Source organism: Colletotrichum acutatum (genome assembly GCF_030867785.1).
Source record: "Colletotrichum acutatum strain CBS 112980 chromosome Unknown BDZ83scaffold_73, whole genome shotgun sequence".
Taxonomy (NCBI): Eukaryota; Fungi; Ascomycota; class Sordariomycetes; order Glomerellales; family Glomerellaceae; genus Colletotrichum; species Colletotrichum acutatum.
The window spans coordinates 68760-86219 of NW_026849067.1; the positions used below are offsets into that span (position 1 = coordinate 68760).

At 53.2% G+C, this 17460-nt stretch overlaps 6 protein-coding genes across 6 annotated transcripts; 3 read left to right on the forward strand and 3 right to left on the reverse strand.

The window, feature by feature from the left end:
- Positions 1-1509: 1509 nt before the first annotated feature.
- BDZ83DRAFT_558940 (glycoside hydrolase) lies at positions 1510-2226 on the forward strand (the record flags this gene model as incomplete). The annotated part of the gene is made up of 1 exon (XM_060503546.1): positions 1510-2226. A coding segment is annotated over one exon (717 nt), but the record flags the coding sequence as incomplete, so codon positions are not given.
- Positions 2227-2634: 408 nt separating this feature from the next.
- BDZ83DRAFT_410682 (uncharacterized protein) lies at positions 2635-3642 on the reverse strand. Its single transcript, XM_060502913.1, has 2 exons — positions 2897-3642; positions 2635-2834 (listed from the first exon to the last, which is right to left on the reverse strand). Exon 1 carries the CDS (start codon positions 3552-3554, stop codon positions 2913-2915), a length of 642 nt encoding a protein of 213 aa, XP_060362907.1. The 5' UTR covers positions 3555-3642; the 3' UTR covers positions 2635-2834; positions 2897-2912.
- Positions 3643-4809, reverse strand: BDZ83DRAFT_782780 (uncharacterized protein; the record flags this gene model as incomplete). Its single annotated transcript, XM_060515568.1, has 2 exons — positions 3643-4151; positions 4302-4809. 2 exons carry the CDS (start codon positions 4807-4809, stop codon positions 3718-3720), a joined length of 942 nt encoding a protein of 313 aa, XP_060362908.1. The 3' UTR covers positions 3643-3717.
- A 757-nt stretch (positions 4810-5566) lies between these two features.
- BDZ83DRAFT_721085 (uncharacterized protein) lies at positions 5567-7711 on the forward strand (the record flags this gene model as incomplete). The annotated part of the gene is made up of 3 exons (XM_060512346.1): positions 5567-5584; positions 6255-7014; positions 7146-7711. The coding sequence occupies 3 exons, from the start codon at positions 5567-5569 to the stop codon at positions 7709-7711; spliced, it is 1344 nt and encodes a 447-aa protein (XP_060362909.1).
- Positions 7712-13900: 6189 nt separating this feature from the next.
- Positions 13901-14897, forward strand: BDZ83DRAFT_794024 (uncharacterized protein; the record flags this gene model as incomplete). The annotated part of the gene is made up of 3 exons (XM_060515797.1): positions 13901-14207; positions 14282-14647; positions 14884-14897. 3 exons carry the CDS (start codon positions 13901-13903, stop codon positions 14895-14897), a joined length of 687 nt encoding a protein of 228 aa, XP_060362910.1.
- Positions 14898-14990: 93 nt separating this feature from the next.
- BDZ83DRAFT_742412 (general substrate transporter) lies at positions 14991-16809 on the reverse strand (the record flags this gene model as incomplete). The annotated part of the gene is made up of 5 exons (XM_060513111.1): positions 14991-15543; positions 15621-15997; positions 16070-16204; positions 16262-16512; positions 16572-16809. The coding sequence occupies 5 exons, from the start codon at positions 16807-16809 to the stop codon at positions 14991-14993; spliced, it is 1554 nt and encodes a 517-aa protein (XP_060362911.1).
- Positions 16810-17460: the final 651 nt, after the last annotated feature.

The window sequence follows — 17460 nt, forward strand, 5'->3', positions numbered from 1 at the left end:
GCAGGTCTCTCTGGCGAAGATGGGGCGCATCCGAACAGTCGTCACCACTAGCCCCTGAACTTGAAGTCATCATCTTCGGCTCCGAACCACTTGGACTGCGCGCTCATAGCACGAATCACGATTTTGTCGAGCATAGGATACACGTCAACTTGCAAGAAAGAGTGAGACAAGCAGTTACCAGCATGACAAGGCCTGGGTGGAGAGTGTGGTGGCATTTAGGTAACGCGCATCCGATCCTCCTATGATTTACCTTCCCATATTAAGGGCGGCAGGAGGGTCTGTTTCAAGCCCGGCGCTACGTCTGAGATTCCGGTGCGCCCGTGCTGCGCCGTATCTGTACAGTTCCCGCCGGCCATCCTCTCAACGCGGCAACTCTGCCCCATGACTAAGTCGAATAGAGTCTTTTCAAGTTCTCACTTTGGCAAGTCTAGCAAATTCTGGCAACTCGCTTGCGTGCTTGCTTACTGCCTTTCAGGTACCGTGGCCGGGTTTAGGGGGGGGGGGTGTCCCATGACTATTACGGGATCCCCTGCTTCTCCCACGCACCGTTTCTGGGCGGAAGAGTCGTGTTCGCCAGGGCTTCTTGCTGATGATGAGTAAACTATTGAGACTGGGTATTGGGTATGTATTCATTACTGACCCAAGCAGCACAGCATTGAGCATGCATATCCAGGCGACTCCGTCATGACCGTCACCTTCCTTGTGCCGCACAACCCCAGCCATGATCCTAGCGTGAGCCCCTGGGCCAGATCATGGCTATCAACTTGCAAGGCTTTGAACATTGGAGAGGACGGCAGAGCGCCCAGACAACCCAACGGCTGACGTTACGAAACTGAGCGCCTACGCCGCTCAGTGGAACGGTCCATCTCATCTTTCCTGGACCGGTATCCCTTCCAAATCGGAGCACATCCGGCTGCTGTGACGCTGCGTTGGACCTGTTGGTCTCCTCCCCCCGGCCTCGACGGGTGCCACCCCCCCAAAATTCCACCACTCTGGTTTGCATATTGGTGTTTCGGTCTTATGAAGTTTCTACCATCTCCACCTGGCCCTGCTCCCACTTCACTACGGAGTAGGGTTGAGGGGGCGGCTCAGCTATCAGGCGCTTGTAGGACTATCTTGGCAAGAAAGAACTGGACTCGACCAGGTTGGGAACGGTTGAGAGCTGGACAAGGACGAAAGGGGGTTGCTTGCTTGGCATCTTACACAAGAGCCTCCCGGTGGGATAAATAACACGACGATGTCCTCGCTTTTTTGATAGACTTTCTCTCTTGGTTCTTCATCCAACATTGCAGGTCGCACACATTCTTTGGTTCTTTCACCACTTCATTCTTTTTTCCAACCGTCAACCGTCAGTTCTTCACTGTGTGAAGCTGGGACATTCTTTTGCAAAACTCTTACATCCAACGAATTCAAGCTCATTCATTCTCTTCCCAACCCCTCCTCCTTTTTTCAGGAACATCCCAACAAAACCCGACCTTTTCAAAAATGTCTTCCGTCAAGTCCACCATCGCCCTCGTCGGCGCCTTCGCTGCTAGCGCTCTCGCCCACGGCACCGTCACCGGCTTCAAGTTCGACGGCGCCTACGAGGCCGGCTACAAGCTCGACTACTACTACCTCAAGCAGAACGGTGGCACTCCACCCTCCATCTCTGCCTGGTCCGCCGAGAACCTCGACAACGGCTTCGTCGATGGCACCGGCTACGCATCCGCCGACATCAACTGCCACAAGAACGGTGCCCCTGGCGCCGTCGCCTCCACCGTCGCTGCCGGTGGCACCGTTGACTTCGAGTGGTCCGCCTGGCCCGAGTCTCACTTTGGTCCCGTCCTCACCTACGCCGCAAAGGTCGACGGTGACGACTGGGCCTCCGTCGACAAGACCACCCTCAAGTGGGTCAAGATTGACGAGTCTGGCATCGATATCGCCACCCAGGAGTGGGCTGCCACCAAGCTCATTGCCAACAACAACACTTGGTCCACCACCATCCCCTCCGACCTCGCCGCCGGCAACTACGTTCTCCGCCACGAGATCATTGCCATGCACGGTGCTGGCTCCCTGAACGGTGCCCAGAACTACCCCCAGTGCGTCAACGTCAAGATCACTGGCTCCGGCACCGCCAACCCTGAGGGAACCCTCGGCACTGAGCTGTACAAGAACACCGACGCCGGTATCCAGTTCAACCCCTACGCCACCATCTCCAGCTACACCATCCCCGGCCCTGCCCTCTACGGCTCCGGTTCCGGTTCCGGCTCTGGCTCTGGATCTGGATCTGGCTCCGGCTCCAACAGCACCACCCCCGCCACCCCCTCTGCTCCCTCCACCACCGCTCCCTCTGCCACCCCCGCCGTCTCCGGCGCTGCTGACGATGCCTGCGCCAAGAAGGCTCGCCGCCACGCTCGCTCTTTCCGCCTCCGCCACTAAGCGTTGGTAGAATGCAGTGTGTGTGTGCAGATGAAAAACCAGGAGGAAAAGAAATACAAGGCCTTCTTCCACTTGGAACAAGGTTTCTGAATGAGCACATTGATTCGTTTCTCAAACAACCATGTAAATAGATTTATACCCGGTGTATATATCGCTGCAAGCACAACACCTTTTTTCAGTCGACCACTACCATGGGCGTCTAGCGCACCTTTTTTGCAGCTGGGCGTCTTTCAAGCTTTGCAATGTATATCTGTTCAAACAATCTTCTCCGTGCCTGCCTCGTTCTGTGCAGTGACTGCGAATCGTGATAAGAGTCCTGTTTGGTTTGACTTACCGCTTTACTAATTCCCGGGCCTTGCATGGAGCGATGTTGAGACGACAACGTAATATCCGAAGCTCATCCGTTGATCGCGGTGCTAGACTGACTTAACTCCGCGCTCGTCGGAGACTGGTTGGTATGCTGCTGACGCCCGCTCACCCGTCGCCAGGATCGGTTACTTGAACTGAGGACGAGTACCTCTGTCTTCAAAGCGTGTTGCTGACTTCTGTAGAAGAGATTTCAATGGAGGACGAATTGGATAGCAGACCGCTGTGCCGCAGGTAGTGTGGATGGCCGTCCCAAATAGATGGAAATGTGGGGGTCCAGCGGAAGAGAGATTGAAAAGGGGGGAGGGGACGAGAATGTGTACGGAGTAGGTGAGCAGCTCGTGACTGGTTACCGGGGGCCTGTCCCTACGAGCCCAGGGATTGATAACGGAGGTCTTGGGCCATGGTGCGGGAAGAGCGCCAAGACGCTGTCGAAGGGTGGCTGCACCAGGTATATATACCGCTTCTGCGTGGGTTCCGTGGAGGGTGTGGTGGAGTAGATGGTGCCGACGTGAGCAGATTTGAGGTCGAATGAGTGCGCAAATGGGAGCAATATGCCGCGCGGATGAAGTATGGCGATTGAGCTCGAGTGTTGACGTAGGCAGGAGGAGGCATGCCGATGGAAGTCTCTGCCGAGTAACCGGCTGTTTGCAACGTTGAGCTGGATGATTCTGCAGGACATATTCGTAGGGCGGTGCCGAGTTTAAAGGGATCGGCGCGCCGTTGTGGGCCGAGAGGGTGGAGGGAGGGTATCTTTGCATCAACGACATGCTCGAGATTGTTGAAGCAGCGGGCCTTGAGTGCCGGTATTGCGAGAGACTCGGAATTCCTTACTGGTGGAGTACTTTGACGTGTTGCCTGCTTCGGGGTTGGATATCAGGTGGATTTCGCTTTTTCTTCCATGATACAGACATTCCCACCTTCAGCTTGCCATTATGTTGCCGCCGTCAGAGTCGATCGTAAGTGTTGATTAGCACTCTTGAGCCCAATAGACCTTGGTACGGAGGCTTGGTCCTTGGATTCGAGCTGGCCATGGAGGAGATCGGACTGACTAGAGAGAATTTCGAAGGACATGACGGTTCCTGGCGGGGATACCATGGATTGCTGAACGCCTCGACATCGATCAGCTTTTTCCCGCAGGCTTTCGACAATCTGGGAGATAATGACATCTTGAAGATGGGCATCTTCTATTGGAAAGGCGCCAAACTTGATCCCTTCGGTCGGCTGAATTGGGTTCCAAGCGATTGCCTCTAGTCTCTTGCGTATCTGGACGGATACCTCCTCAAAGATTGTGATGATTTGTACGTAGCAGCTTGTAATGATGAGAACTAGTGGCTGGTTGATGTCGTTGGTGATAGGGACAGCGGCTTGAGGAACGAGTGGCGAAGATGCTCTGCTCCGCACAAGTAGCAAGGGGTTCGACGAGCCAGACTCAGAGCATGATTCGTCCTATGCCAGCGCTAATCGAGCGAGCAAAGTTCTATTCGTTGGCGACACACTTCGATGGATGCTATCACTTTTGTTCAGGCCTGAAAGAACGCCGATGAAGTCCTGGAAGGCGACGGGGACGAGTTCCGGCATAGTATGACCGTCGACGCTGAGGATTGAGGGTGGGTGGGCGGAGGAGCAAAAGTCGAGATGCGGCCTGTCAATCTCAACACTTGAGAGATAGGAGTGAAGTTCGACGTTGATCTTTGAGATTTTGACGAAAGCTTCGTTCTGGATTGCCGGATCTGCGATCTGAGGTGTGCTGGTTATGCGCCCCATCTCCTCTTCTGCCATCTGGGCGGAGATAGAGCCGTCCAACTGAGGATCGAGGGACATATCCCAGGAAAAGTCATCCAGATGGTAGTCCAAAGAGAGGGCTGTATCAGTGGTCGTTCCGTGATCCAACGCTGCCGTGCTCTTTGAGGAGTCTAGTGGCGAATTACCACGCAGGCTATCGTGGGTCACAGAGTCAGCCGGTTGTTGTTTATCGTCTGTGATCGTGGAAGGGACAGAAACCTCTGGTAAACGCTTCGGCATCGCGTGGGCCAAGGCCATCCGTCTTGACGGTCTTCCAATCAGGCGCTGGTGGCCGACGACGTAGTCAAGGCCCCGCTCTGCGCACCGCGTGCAGCGTGTCTCGTTCTCGTCGTCTTGGCGGGAGCATCGGAGCTTTTGGCGACGGCATCACTCGCAGGCAGACCGCTTCTGGTTCGGGTGGGGTGCGAAGGCCATACTGGTTGACGCAGCGATGCATGCTTTGACCGAGTCTCACGGCATTGCTGTGGATGAGATGAACAGGAAGGTAGCGGAAGGCTAGCAAGCTTGGCTCAGTCGGAGGCTTTTCGTCGTCTGAAGGTAAGCTCCCGGAAGCTTTCAGGGTCTTAGGTACCTTTACTGGCGGCACGTACTCACTCGAGAAATGTGGGTTCTGTACAGGGTACGTACTTGACGGGTCCGAGTCGGCTCTGGCCTAGGTAGTCAAGGTACCTAGTCCTACCTACCTTAGGTGATCGCCTCCTTCAACCTCCTCCTGTCTTAAGGTTGTCTCAATGAGTACCTACCTACTTAGCTGAGCTATACTTGATGAATGAAATGAGATGGTTTTGTTCATTCTTAGCGCCTCTAGCATCATTTGTGCTGAAGCAGTCGCATTCTTGTCCAAGTTTACCTTACTGTGGTCATTGAACTTGACGTGAATTGCGAAATCTACGAACAACGAAAGACCAGTTGATTAGTTCTTCGTGATGATTGAAAGCATATCTCACACCAGTACCTCAAAGTTAGAACAGGGAACATGGCCGGTCGTATTACGGTACTAAAGAGCATCATAGAGTTTACAGAGAAACGAAAAGGAGTCGCTACACTCCTGGTCTCACTGATATGAGCACCCTATCGTTCCTTCCTCCAGCCTTCTGTTGTCCGCAAAGGTCAAGTGGAGTTGTCAACCTTGAACATGAATGGCAATTACCCTAAAGTGCTTCGCACCTTCCATTCTGATTCACTGCTAACTGGACTGCCACCTCCATCTCACCTCAGTTGTCTCCACGTGGCTGGTGAGGGAGTTCCTCCTACAACCTTCTTTTGAGTGACTACCTACCTTACGCATCAACATCACCCTTACCTCTTCCACTTCTCTTGCCGTCGCTTTCTCCAATACCTCCCGTCCTTCGTCTCAAGTCAAGAGAAGAGCATCTCGGAACCTCCGCCTGGGTGCGTGATTCACTACCCGCCGCCACAGCATGGAGTGGCCGATCCCACTACCGCCTGCCAAGAGGAAGTGTCGGCTATCTAACCGTCTCTCCCCAGAAGACAACATTCTTCCACTAGGATCTCCATCATACACAACAGCATCCTCACTACCTCATCTCACGGAACCATCCACCATCGCTAGCTCGCCATCAGTCTCTCAATCCGCTCGCTTTGGGTACCAACAATCAAAAGAGCAGAATCAAAAGACTTTCACAATGACATCACCAGTCAAGTTTGATATCCCGGCGTCCGCTCGCTCCTTCACTTGCTTCTCGCGTTTGCCACCTGAAATCCGAGAGCAGATCTGGGAGGATGCTATTTTCGAACCTGGCATGCACTTCCTACGCCTCAGGACTGCAGCTCGCATTACCCATTACCCCTCTCCAATGCCGCCAGGTTCACTCGGTGACCAAGATACCAAGGACGAGGACGATGTCCTTCTCGACTTTGCTCGCGAGAGTGTACCTGAGAGGGTCTGGCCCGCCATACTGGAGCCCCGATACCCGACACCCCAAGCCAACATCTCCAACTACATCTCTGTCAATCGCGTCCTGAAAAAGCTTTCCGCTACTTGCTTCGAGTCAGCCAAGGTCGTTCGACGCCTGACCAGCGCCTCTGGTGGCTTAAAGCTAAAGGACGGACGCGTCGTCTCGCTTGGCGGCTCTTCTGACATCGTGTGCCTCGAGTACCTGTCCGCAGACGACTTTCGAAGCTGGTGTCGCATGTCCCAGTCCATCAGATGCAATGAACTTGCCAATATTCGCCATGTCGCCATCCCCTACTGTCACGCGTGGGAAACCAGCGTTAGCGGCTTTCGGTGCGGTCATTGCGGCACCCGCTACTCCGGCCTCGCAACCAAAGTCTATCCTGTCCACCTCTACGAGTTTCTCGCCCAGTATCTGCCAAATCTAGAGACATTCTACTTCATTGACTATCTAATAGTTCAGAAGAACACGAGCATTGACTCTCTAAAAGTCATTCCGGCCCGGGCCAGTACCGCGGACCAAGCCGCCGTCCCATCGTCAGATAACAGACCCCAGGACTCTATCCTTGAGCCGTCTAAGAAGCGTAAGACTGTTCCATTGATTGAAAATGAGAGTCATGCTGACTTGAGGTCTGGTTAGGTACAATGGAAGATACTGATAACGTCCGTTTATCGCCGAACAGAGTGGCTGACATGGTCAAGACGTTGAAAGTAACTAGCAACACAAAGAGAGAGATCCAATCCCGGAGCGCCAATCCGTCGGCAAAGGCTGTACTATATGGTTTCAAATGTGAAGGCAGAGTCTTTCACGAACCCGACGAGGATCACTGGGATGTCAAGTCTAGAGTAGTCGACACCATATCCTGGTTACAAAAGAGGTTCATCCTCTACGCCACCCAGAGCAAGAACAGCAAGCACGCACACCCCGAAAAGGTCCGATTCAAGGTTTTGGCATGCCAATGGAATGAAAGAGAACCCAATATACAACTGAGACTGAAGAGAGCTGCACCTGCTGTCAAAAAAACCTCAATAAAGAATCCCCGATCACAGAGCTGCAAGCAAGATGTGCCATCGGCTCAAGATCAGAGAGCCCTTTTGGCGCCACCATCATCGCTGCCACTTTCTATCTCCACCAAGGGATTCAATTACGTCTTTGGCAGAGAAGATGAATGCAACTTTGGCTTCAGTCAAACATCTGGGTTGTAATCGACTGGATACAACTTACTGTCGGGTAGGCGAGATGTGGATCGGGTAAATTCACGGACGGAGTCCCTGAGGAAGCATGGAATCTTTCCCGATTCGACAGCCCCGGCGACGGCAAGAAGCAAATAGCGCGATCCTGGCGGTTACAAAGTAGGGAGGGTAGCCGTGTCGATGTTGTTGTTGGGGACGACGAAATGCCTGGCACGGAGGGTGTCGGCGATCCTAGAAAGACCAAGTAATATTAATGAAAGCACGCGACAGAATCCTTTGGCGTGAACGAACTCATTGATGCGAAAACAGACATTCCAAGATACCAGAGACTGCGATGCTATTCTGGGGGCGATATGGCGCCCTCTATGGTAACCTCACGGGTGTTCTGCGTTCGCTCCATCTATGGGCATTTTGTCGGGGCTAACAAACAACGTGATGGCCAAACAGGCTACGACGGTGATGTCATGGCTGTTCTTCCCTGGACTTGAGCTGACCTTGAAAATAGGAGATCCTCTGTCCGCCTTCCTGTTGCCTCGCCGGAGCGCACCCGGTTCAAGCCATTTCGAAGAAGATATCGTATGAGGGGCGTCAAGTCAGATACCCATCGCGAGGGGAGCCAACTCGGATTGAGACATGCGTTGTTGACGATCTCCGAGCTCCCTTGACTGGCGTGGGCGCCGATCTCTGCAGTTTCTGGACTGGCCAGTGGTCTCTGGACCCCTGAACGCGACGAGTCAGGGTCCAACCGTCCGTGAGGGGTATGGTGGGTGGGTGGAAATGGCAGAAAAGTCGCCTGGGAGGGCATTTTTTCGACTTTCCGGTCTCTTGACGAGGGAAATGTGAATGCCGGTGTCTTCCGGATGTTCCTTTAGGCACCCTTCTTCATGGCCAAAGCACCGGTATCGCGACTATTCGCTCTTTGCGCTACGTCAGCGATCATTCTCGAGCCACAATGACCCAGGCAATGGGAGCAGAGCAAGTCGAATAACTGCGCGGCTCGAAGCGACAGCAGCACAGTCCGAGAAGAATCAACGAGCCGCCCACGTCATTGACATCTAGGTCATCTAGATCTTTGGAGAAGGGAGTTCAAACTGCGAAGAGTGCTTGCTGCGGTCCGGAACCTCTCGCCTGGTGTCCGCTGACGCCGGGGTGGTGGCTGTGGACACAGTGAGCGCAGGAATGCGAAAACGCTAGACTGCTTTCTTGAGCAGCAGAACCCCCTCCCCTGACTCCCATCGGATGCCTCTCCGACGCCCCGTTGCTCGAGTAATCCTGTTGATTGACGTCACCTATGGCGGCGGCTGCGCGCATCTTGGCTGCAGATTCCGGACTGGACCCTTTGTTTCTTCAAGTTCTCAACGAATAAAGATTGGCTAGAATGACAAAGTGGTATGTCGGGGTACTGCGATACGACGGCTCATGGCATTGTCAGATTATCCATTCCCAGCAAAGCGGCTTCTTGACATGGTGTCCGAAAGGTCTAGGCCCTCTGGAGCTCGAGACCCTGAGTGCATCTGCGGTGGGCGCATCGCCATCACGTTTTCCAGGGTTTGCGATGCGAAGCCAGTGACTCTCGCAAGCTTTCATCCGCGCGTAAGCCTACGCTACGATATGCCTAACCTTACCGGAGCTACTATTGCTTTTTTTGTGTGGCGAATATCGTCCGCGAACCATTGACTTTGGAGATATCATTGACCGTTGTCAAAGGCTCAGGGGTGCCAGGGTGGAAAGCTCGGAACGCGCCATCACGTCACTGTCCAGATGGCGTTTTCCCGCCATTCTGGCACCCACGTTGCGGGATCTCACATAGATGCTGCTTGATGGTGTGGTTCGCTGGGGGGGCGTTTTCTCTCCTAGCGTAAGGCTGCCTCCGCGGAACGGTTTGCTGGATGGTCTCTTGAATCTTTCCAGCTGCATTTGTTCCCTCCCGCGCCAGTGACTCGGGTTGATGCTCTTAAATACTCTGTATGTCCCTGTTGCCCAGATGGAACGATGCGAACGATTCCCTCAATCTGTGCCCATCGTGCCTTTACTGCAGCCATCATCGCCAGCTCCTTGCATCAGCCTTTGAACTTGTCTGCTTCCAAGTTCCAGTGATACTGATGAGCTTGATGCCTTTACTACCAGTTACTGAAGACCCACCAAAGTACCGCACCCGAACAACAACGGACAAGGTCCGGCCCCACCCGCCCATCTAGGTGCATCCGAATTACACAGCTGTCCGTCTCCGGCCTGCTTGAAACCTTAACCTTCGCCTGGATATCCTTTCCCACCGCAATCATGCCCCCTTCTTCCACTGGCGCTGTTTATAATGACGGCCACAGGTGAGTGCTAATGAAGGCTGTTCTATGGAGTAGGGTGCTGTCATTCTTGCTTGTACCGCCATCCTATAGTTCCCCCTGCTAACCTTCCGGCATTCCTGCCACACAGAGCCCCCGCAGCATCACCGACAGCCCCGCCCACCGTCCCAATTCCAGCGCCGGCCCCCGCCCCCGCCCCACTGGTCGGACGACCCGCAATTCCCGTATCTTCGGACTCGGCATATTCCATCGACCGATACGTCAATACTCCGACTCCTTCAGACCGCCAGATCCGGGACCCTCTTTTCAGTATTCCGTTACCGTCGCCGTCGCCTGAAGAAGCAGAGCTGGCTGGAAAGGCTCGCATGGAGGCGTTGTTGAAGGAAATTTACCCTCGCGGTCCTAAGCGGTCGGATTGACGGATAGTGAGGTTGATATGTGTAGCCAGCCACATTACCTTATGGTGCCCAACTTCAAACGAAATACATTCTGATATTTCTCAATCTGCGACCATCGAGACTCCCTCACCTTTTGTGACAAGCATGCACCCATCATCTCATATAATCCAACTCATGTTTTTCGCCTGATGATGTATTTGTTTGCCAAGCCTTCTGCTTCTCTCCTGGTGTCAGGCGGCAAAAAGCAATTTCGTGGATGGGGGCAACAGTAACGTGCGGCAAATGTCGCTTGACCGGACCTCATCACAGTACTAGATAATTCTGAGCCGCCAAGAATGCGCGAAGCAAAGAATCACTCGCCTTGACTAACCTGGACTTACCCGACGGACTTGGACATGTGACGGGCTGCCGTATTCTGCTGGTCCTTTGTACCCGCACAGACGGCCTTGACATGTTTCGCCGCCGTGTAATCTCAGTGCAGACCGAGCCACAGTCCTCGTCCTCGTTGCCTTCGCTTTCTGGAGGATCGTCTTAGACTGCGCCGTGAGACGAAGGGCACGGACCGCTAGTTCCTAGCGATTCTTCTCTCTGCAAGACTTAGGACTGAGGACTCCCTGCAGCAAGATGAACTGGGTTGGCTAACTCGGAAGTTTTCCTGGGGATCTTTTTCTTCGTCTCTACTCTTGTGTGTGATTCATGAAATGCCTTTGATGCATAGAGTGGCACCGAGCGTGGAAGTTCTCCAGTCCGAAGGCGAAAATGTCGAATAAGGAGCTAGTCATCAAGGGCTGCCTCCGCCGAGACTTCGGACATCTCAGATATTTCTCGGCTTAAACCATCCATGTCGCCCCCCTCTATCCTCAAACCCGGGGTACAGCGGGCAGGAAACTGTTTGGATCAGCTCGACTTTTCGCTCACGACTCCTGTTTGGGGCTTTTCCACGTCCCAAGAAATGCAGACCACGCGCCACAATGCAGGTAGAGACTCCGCCACGAAAACCAACAGCTCTAGTGGTCCATCTGCGACGCTGATTGTAGAGAACCGGTCACATGGGTATGGTCTCTCACAAACTTGGAGACTTGAGATGGCTGGGAGCTTGGGCAGTGGGATGGCCCGTTGATCCGTGAGATGTGGGACCTTGGACGAACTTGCCATCTTGATGGGTCGTGTCTGGAGCTTTTGCTTGACCTGAGCTCTGGTTGGGGTTAACGGCATGAATCCCTTTGCCGAGCAAGCGCAACTCTGCTCACGTGGGCGACGAACGACAACAGGCCGAGTGATTCATGCCGAGATCTTTTTGTGTTCTGAGCCCCTAATTTCCAAATAAGTTTCTTGCTCAGCGACTTTCTGGACGAGGCAATCTGATTTTACATATTGAACAGCAATGCGCCTGGTTCGTAAACTGGTTCATCGGGGCTAGAATCCGAGTAGAACGGATTTGACTGAGGGGCGTTTGTTAGTGTCGTAGTTCGACGGGAACTAGAAGTTAAGAATTGCCTAGGCGACGATCCATGGAAACCTTGTGTTGCCATGGCACTAGATTCAGGAATCAGCCGGCGTCTACACAAGATGTTGTGTGGCGGCAACGATCCGGGCTAGACAGCTCGGACTAGAGCCGAAGAATGCCTTCAGCATGGGAAAAATGCCAAGATGGCTGTTTCTCCATCTACTAAATTCGAAGCTCTTTAATTCAGCCCAGGTACTCGGAGATGAGATTCTCTTCATCTCCAGCTTTCACGACTCAGACTCATAGCCGAGGGCAGGGAAAAATCACTCCGGAGCAGATGCACGGACAGGGTTTGTTTCCCTAGCCTCCCCGCGGATCTCCCTACTTACCGAGCTACGTTAGTCGACTCTATTCATATGTGTGTGGGTCTACCTTCTCTCTTTGCCCGGTTTCCTAACGGCTGCCCCAGAACCAGACAATAACCCAACTTGAACCGGTTAGCCGGCACTTCGATATGACACCGCCCCCAGGTAATACCAAGTAGAACCGAGAAGACTCCCACTTTTCAACGGATTACTTGGGGAAGTGCAGGGCAAGCTAGGTCAAATTTGTTTGTTAGCCCAGGGCACGGCCCGGTGCTACGGCCGGACGTGAAACGCGACAGCTCGACGACGGGAAGATCGTCGGGACAATGGAGGAGGACTGAGAGCGCCGTGCGGATGTCCAGGCTGGTCTGAAATTTTGCTGGCAAGACTTTCATTGAGCGGGGGCAAGCAGAGAGGGTTGTGGCAACTGGCATCTCTGTACTTGGCAGCATAATCACTGGCCTCCGGGATACCTTAATCTGTCAGCTGGACTGCAAATAATGTCTGATGTCTATCACTTGCGGCTATGTATGAACTGCCTCCTTGAAGTTTTGGGGTAAGAACACGCTCGTTCCATGGGTAGGTACAGAAGGTGACACTGGTTGTGGCCAAGATCACTCCGAGCTTTGAGCTTGCTTGTTCCCGCTGCCAAGCGAAATCCTTCCCAACCCCTCGTCCTTTCGACCCTACTTTTGGGAAGGTTTCCAACATGGGAGCTTGAGCCTGGAGAATACCATAGGGACGAACCATCGGTTCTCGCCGCATCTTCTGGTGAGCAGCTTTACGGATGGACGGCCAGGGGATCAAACGGACGCCGCAATTACCAAGTGCCCCCTTTGCAAGACCCGTGTCTTGCATCGATTTCTCCCTGCATCATGTCCTCCTGCATCCGCTACACTGAGAGAAGGCCCCCATCACGTTAGCTAGGTCTATTCGTACAATCTACACAGATAGAGTACTGGGGCGCACTAACAAACTAAGGTTTGTCCGGAGGCACTAGTCCACGCCGTTCACGTGGGGAGGAACGGCGGCAGAGACTCCCACGGGTGACAGGCAAAAAAGGCGTTTCACGATGTTATGCTTCGACAGACGTTTATCCCAAGATGCATGGCTCTTGGACCACGTCATCCTGCTCTGAGCCGTGTTATGCCCAGAGTCAACGAGTACCTCTGGGCTCTAGCTTCTTGACAATGTACCCAACCTGCTCAGTCAGTCCAGAATACCGATAGCGTCACTCAGTCTCGGTCTGGTCTGAGGCTTGGACTGCTCGGGGCTCTGAGATGCAGCTTGGCATTGCCCACCACAGCCCACCTCGTGGTTGATGGTTGCCCTTCCCCATCAGTGCCACTCTCTTGTCCTTTGTCATGGCACAGCAGAGGTGACTGTTTCGACGCCCAGGGGCCCCCACCTTGGATCCTTGCCGAAGCGGATCTCCGGGCGAAACGAGAGGGTTCACGTTCACGCAGCCCATGAACAGTTGACACCCAGAACATAAATATCCTATCACGAACCCGTCTGGTAGCCTTTCTTCTTCTCACCAGATCACTCTCACACAGCTTCACTTCGCCTTTCGACAGCTAGTCTCTCGCAACCGTTTTTCAACTCTTACATCTTTCACAGCCTCGGCTTCATTCGCTCTTCAGCATCTTCTCAACCTTTTCTAACCAACCCAACTCCCCCAAACAATCAAAATGCACGCCAAGGCCGTTGCTCTTTCCCTCGCCGCCGCGGCAGTTGTCCACGCTGATCTTCGCATCAACAACAACGACATCCCCCAGGACTGCTCTGCCATCTGCCGCCCCGTCCGTGACCTCGGTAACATCTGCACTGTCAACTTCGTCCCCGGCCAGGGCAACAACAACAGCGATCAGCTCCAGGATGAGCTCGACTCCCAGTGTGTTTGCACCAACAACTCTTTCGACCTGAAAAACTTGGCTGGCCAGTGCAATGCCTGCATGATCGAGAAGGTTCCTTCCGACCAGCAGCGCAGCCTTGAGGGTACGTTACCTCTAGACTCCCAGATCATACCCTCTCTTTAATCGCGGTGAGCTAACCTGATGCTTTACCCACAGGTATCCAGAGCATCATGAACGTCTGCCAGCTTCCCAGCGCCAGCGGTTACGCTTCCTCATCCACCTCCCTCGCCAACACCGTCATTGTCCTCGCCACCCGCCTGACTGCCAGCAGCCAGCTTACCACCACCTTTGGCGGCGCCCAGACTACCGAGTCCTCCTCCAGCCGTACTCGCTCCAGCGAGCGCTCCACCATCACTACCACCTTCCTCACCTCCGGCAACGGTGGCCTTCCCTCCATCGCCACCTCCACCATCGTTGGCGGTGGTCGCCAGACTGGCAATGCTGCCCCTGGCCTCCACACCCCCGGTAGCAACGGCATGCTCGGCGCCGTCGGCGCTATCGTCGCTGGTGCCTTTGCTCTTGGTGCTTTCATGCTCTAAATGGCTGGTTTCTATCGACCGAGTATGATTGAGGTCAAGTGTACGGAAATGTCACGACAGGAGTTCGGAAAGAGGAGGATAATATGCATGGTGGTTTTTTATGTCTGATGAAGTAACGGTTGCGCGTGAGATGGGGGAGTATCATGGTTTGCGTCACTCCTTTGGTCTTTTTTTTGGGTTTGGCGGTATCGCGAATGAGATACTATGTACTGCTTACAGGTTTTTGCAATTGACGATAGATGCCGCACTCAGAACATTGCGTCCCAACTTTCCTGTGAACTCTCGTGACTGATATGTTTTTGCCTCAAATTAACAGTGACTGAACATTATTCCCGGCTGTTTGCCTTGGGTCCCGATGTGACAGCCACCTCAGAGGCTGTCTCTTCATCTCCTTTGCTATTCCCCTGGTTCCGAGCATTTATCGCAAGGATTGTGCTCTGAAATTTCCGCATCGGGATCTTCAGCTCAAAGAGCATGTCCACCTCTTCGAGTGTCCGGCCCTTACACTCCGGCACGCAAAGATAGACAAATACAAGAGAGAGAAAGCTTATTGTGCCGAAGATCAGGCCAACCTTGGACCCCAAATTCGCGTACGGGGCGTTGAGCAGATACGGTAGCGTAAAAGCGACGGTAAACTGCATTGCAATGTTGACGACGCTGGCCGTCCGATACGTAACGTCACGGAGACGCATGCTCGGAATCTCGGCAGAGAGGACATGCGATGTTGGTGCCCATCCGAGAGTGAATCCCGTAGTCATCACAATCATCATGGCTACAATGGCTGACTTGACGGATACGCTCGGATTGGACGTGAGTCCGAGAGCGCCGATGGCGAAGAGACCGGCCGTCTGAATCGACCCGCCGAAGAAGATGACGTTTCTAATGCCGATTATAAGTCAGCCAATCGGTGCAATGAAATCTGGCTCAAGGCGCATAATGCAAACTAGGGGCCTTACCTCCGTCCCAACTTATCCAATAGGACCATTGAGCAGACACACATGACGATGTTGATGCTGGAGGTGATCATGGTGACGGTGAAAGGGTTGATGAACCCCAACTGCTTCACGAAAATGGCGCCGTACACCGAGGCAAAGATTGAGCCAGTAGCCTGCAGGAAGAAGTTGACACCAATGACTGACATGGTTCGCTTTGTCACTTGCTTGCCCCTGAACATGTCCATGAAAGAACCTTTCTCAACTTCGTGATCTATGCCTGCGCGTATCTGAGACATCTCGGTCGCTATTTGCTCTTCAGTGAAGCTGCCTTCACGGAGACGAGTAAGAGCTATCAGTGCTTCGTCATTACGACCTTGCATTGCAAGCCAACGAGGGGACTTCAGGAATAAGTAGAGTCAGCGTCCTGACCCACTCACAATCAGAAGACCTAGATACTACTGAATGCTTACCTCTGGGACAAACCAGATTCCCGCGATTACTATCACGGGTACGATGTAGAAGAGCCCGTACGGAACCAAGTATGCCGTAGCCGAGTTCAGGCTCCCGGTACCTCGGGCCACGGCGTTGACGACCAAGCCGCCCGTCTGAAAAGGATTGTCAGCATAAATTTTGGTAGTCTAGAAAGGGTCATTCCGGCTTACTGCAAGACTCAGTTGGTACGTGCCAACGACGAATCCACGAGCTCGTTGCGGAGTTATTTCCGACTGGTAGATGGGTACGACGGCGAGCTCCATGCCAATATAGATATAGGCCAATATCCTGGCAGCGAGAATCTGATTCCGGCTTCTGGACGTCATGATAATTGTCGTAGCTACGCAAGACCAGATGCTCATCGAGAACATGCACATGCGCCGGCCGTAGCGTTTACTGACTGTGCTCCCGATCAAGATACCTAGACCAGACACGAACCTGTCAATAATTCATGCTAAGGCAATCTTTCGTGTAACGTACCGATGCCAAATCCAATGTACGGCAGGCCGGCAAAAAGAGACAGCCACCAACTTTCGAGGAAGTAGGCTTTCGTCTTGGCATTATACCAGCCGAATTGCCGTTCAAAAGCGTCCATCGCTTGGGTCGAATTGAAACCTTGCTGGTCAAAACCAAAGTTGAATTGAGAGACAGCAATGAGCAGGATCGTTAAAGTCAACGATCTGTTGAAAGACTGCCGCAACGCCAGGTGGCCGAACATGATGGCTGATTTGTTGCCAAAATATTGGCTGTCAATCTAGGTGAGCATGTCAAGGCAAGCCACTTCTCTATAGCTATCTGCTATTGTGAGAAGCAAACATGGCGGCTTTATATCATTCATCTAAGTACAGTTACAGGCCCTGAATTGCGCCATCACGACTAATGTTGACGATTTGCCGGGTATCGATGTTTCCCAGGTTTGACTCCCGGAGAAGTTGAGCCAGCTCCTTGGTGTGGACTTCTACTCAAGCGTGACAGCCCCTGTCAATCAAGTGGGCCAAAGTGATGACTAGTGCGGGGAGGATATGACGCTTATTCCGGATTCTGGATAGCTTCGTTGTTGTTGGATGGTTCCCCAGAAATATCTCCCCGTCTATCCCCGTCAACAACTATTTTCACCAACCCAGACAAACAAATCGCTCTTATTATTTGCACTTTGACGAACGATCCACTATCAGTGACCCGTCGCAGTCATATGAGATCACTTTTCACTTAAAGAACACTACTTACTCAACCTTTACGTGCTGTCGTGCATCCACGACCACCTTAGGAGTCCATAGCTGTCTACGGCTTGCAAGAAGTGATGTCAACTTTCAACCCCAGAAAGTAGCAGTCGCTCCTGGTGGAAGGCTGCATAAGAGATCGGCGAGTT

Coding starts and splice junctions, on each gene's coding strand:
- BDZ83DRAFT_410682 (XM_060502913.1), bottom strand. CDS start 3,554: ATGTCGTTGATGCAAAGATACCCTCCCTCCACCCTCTCGGCCCACAAC.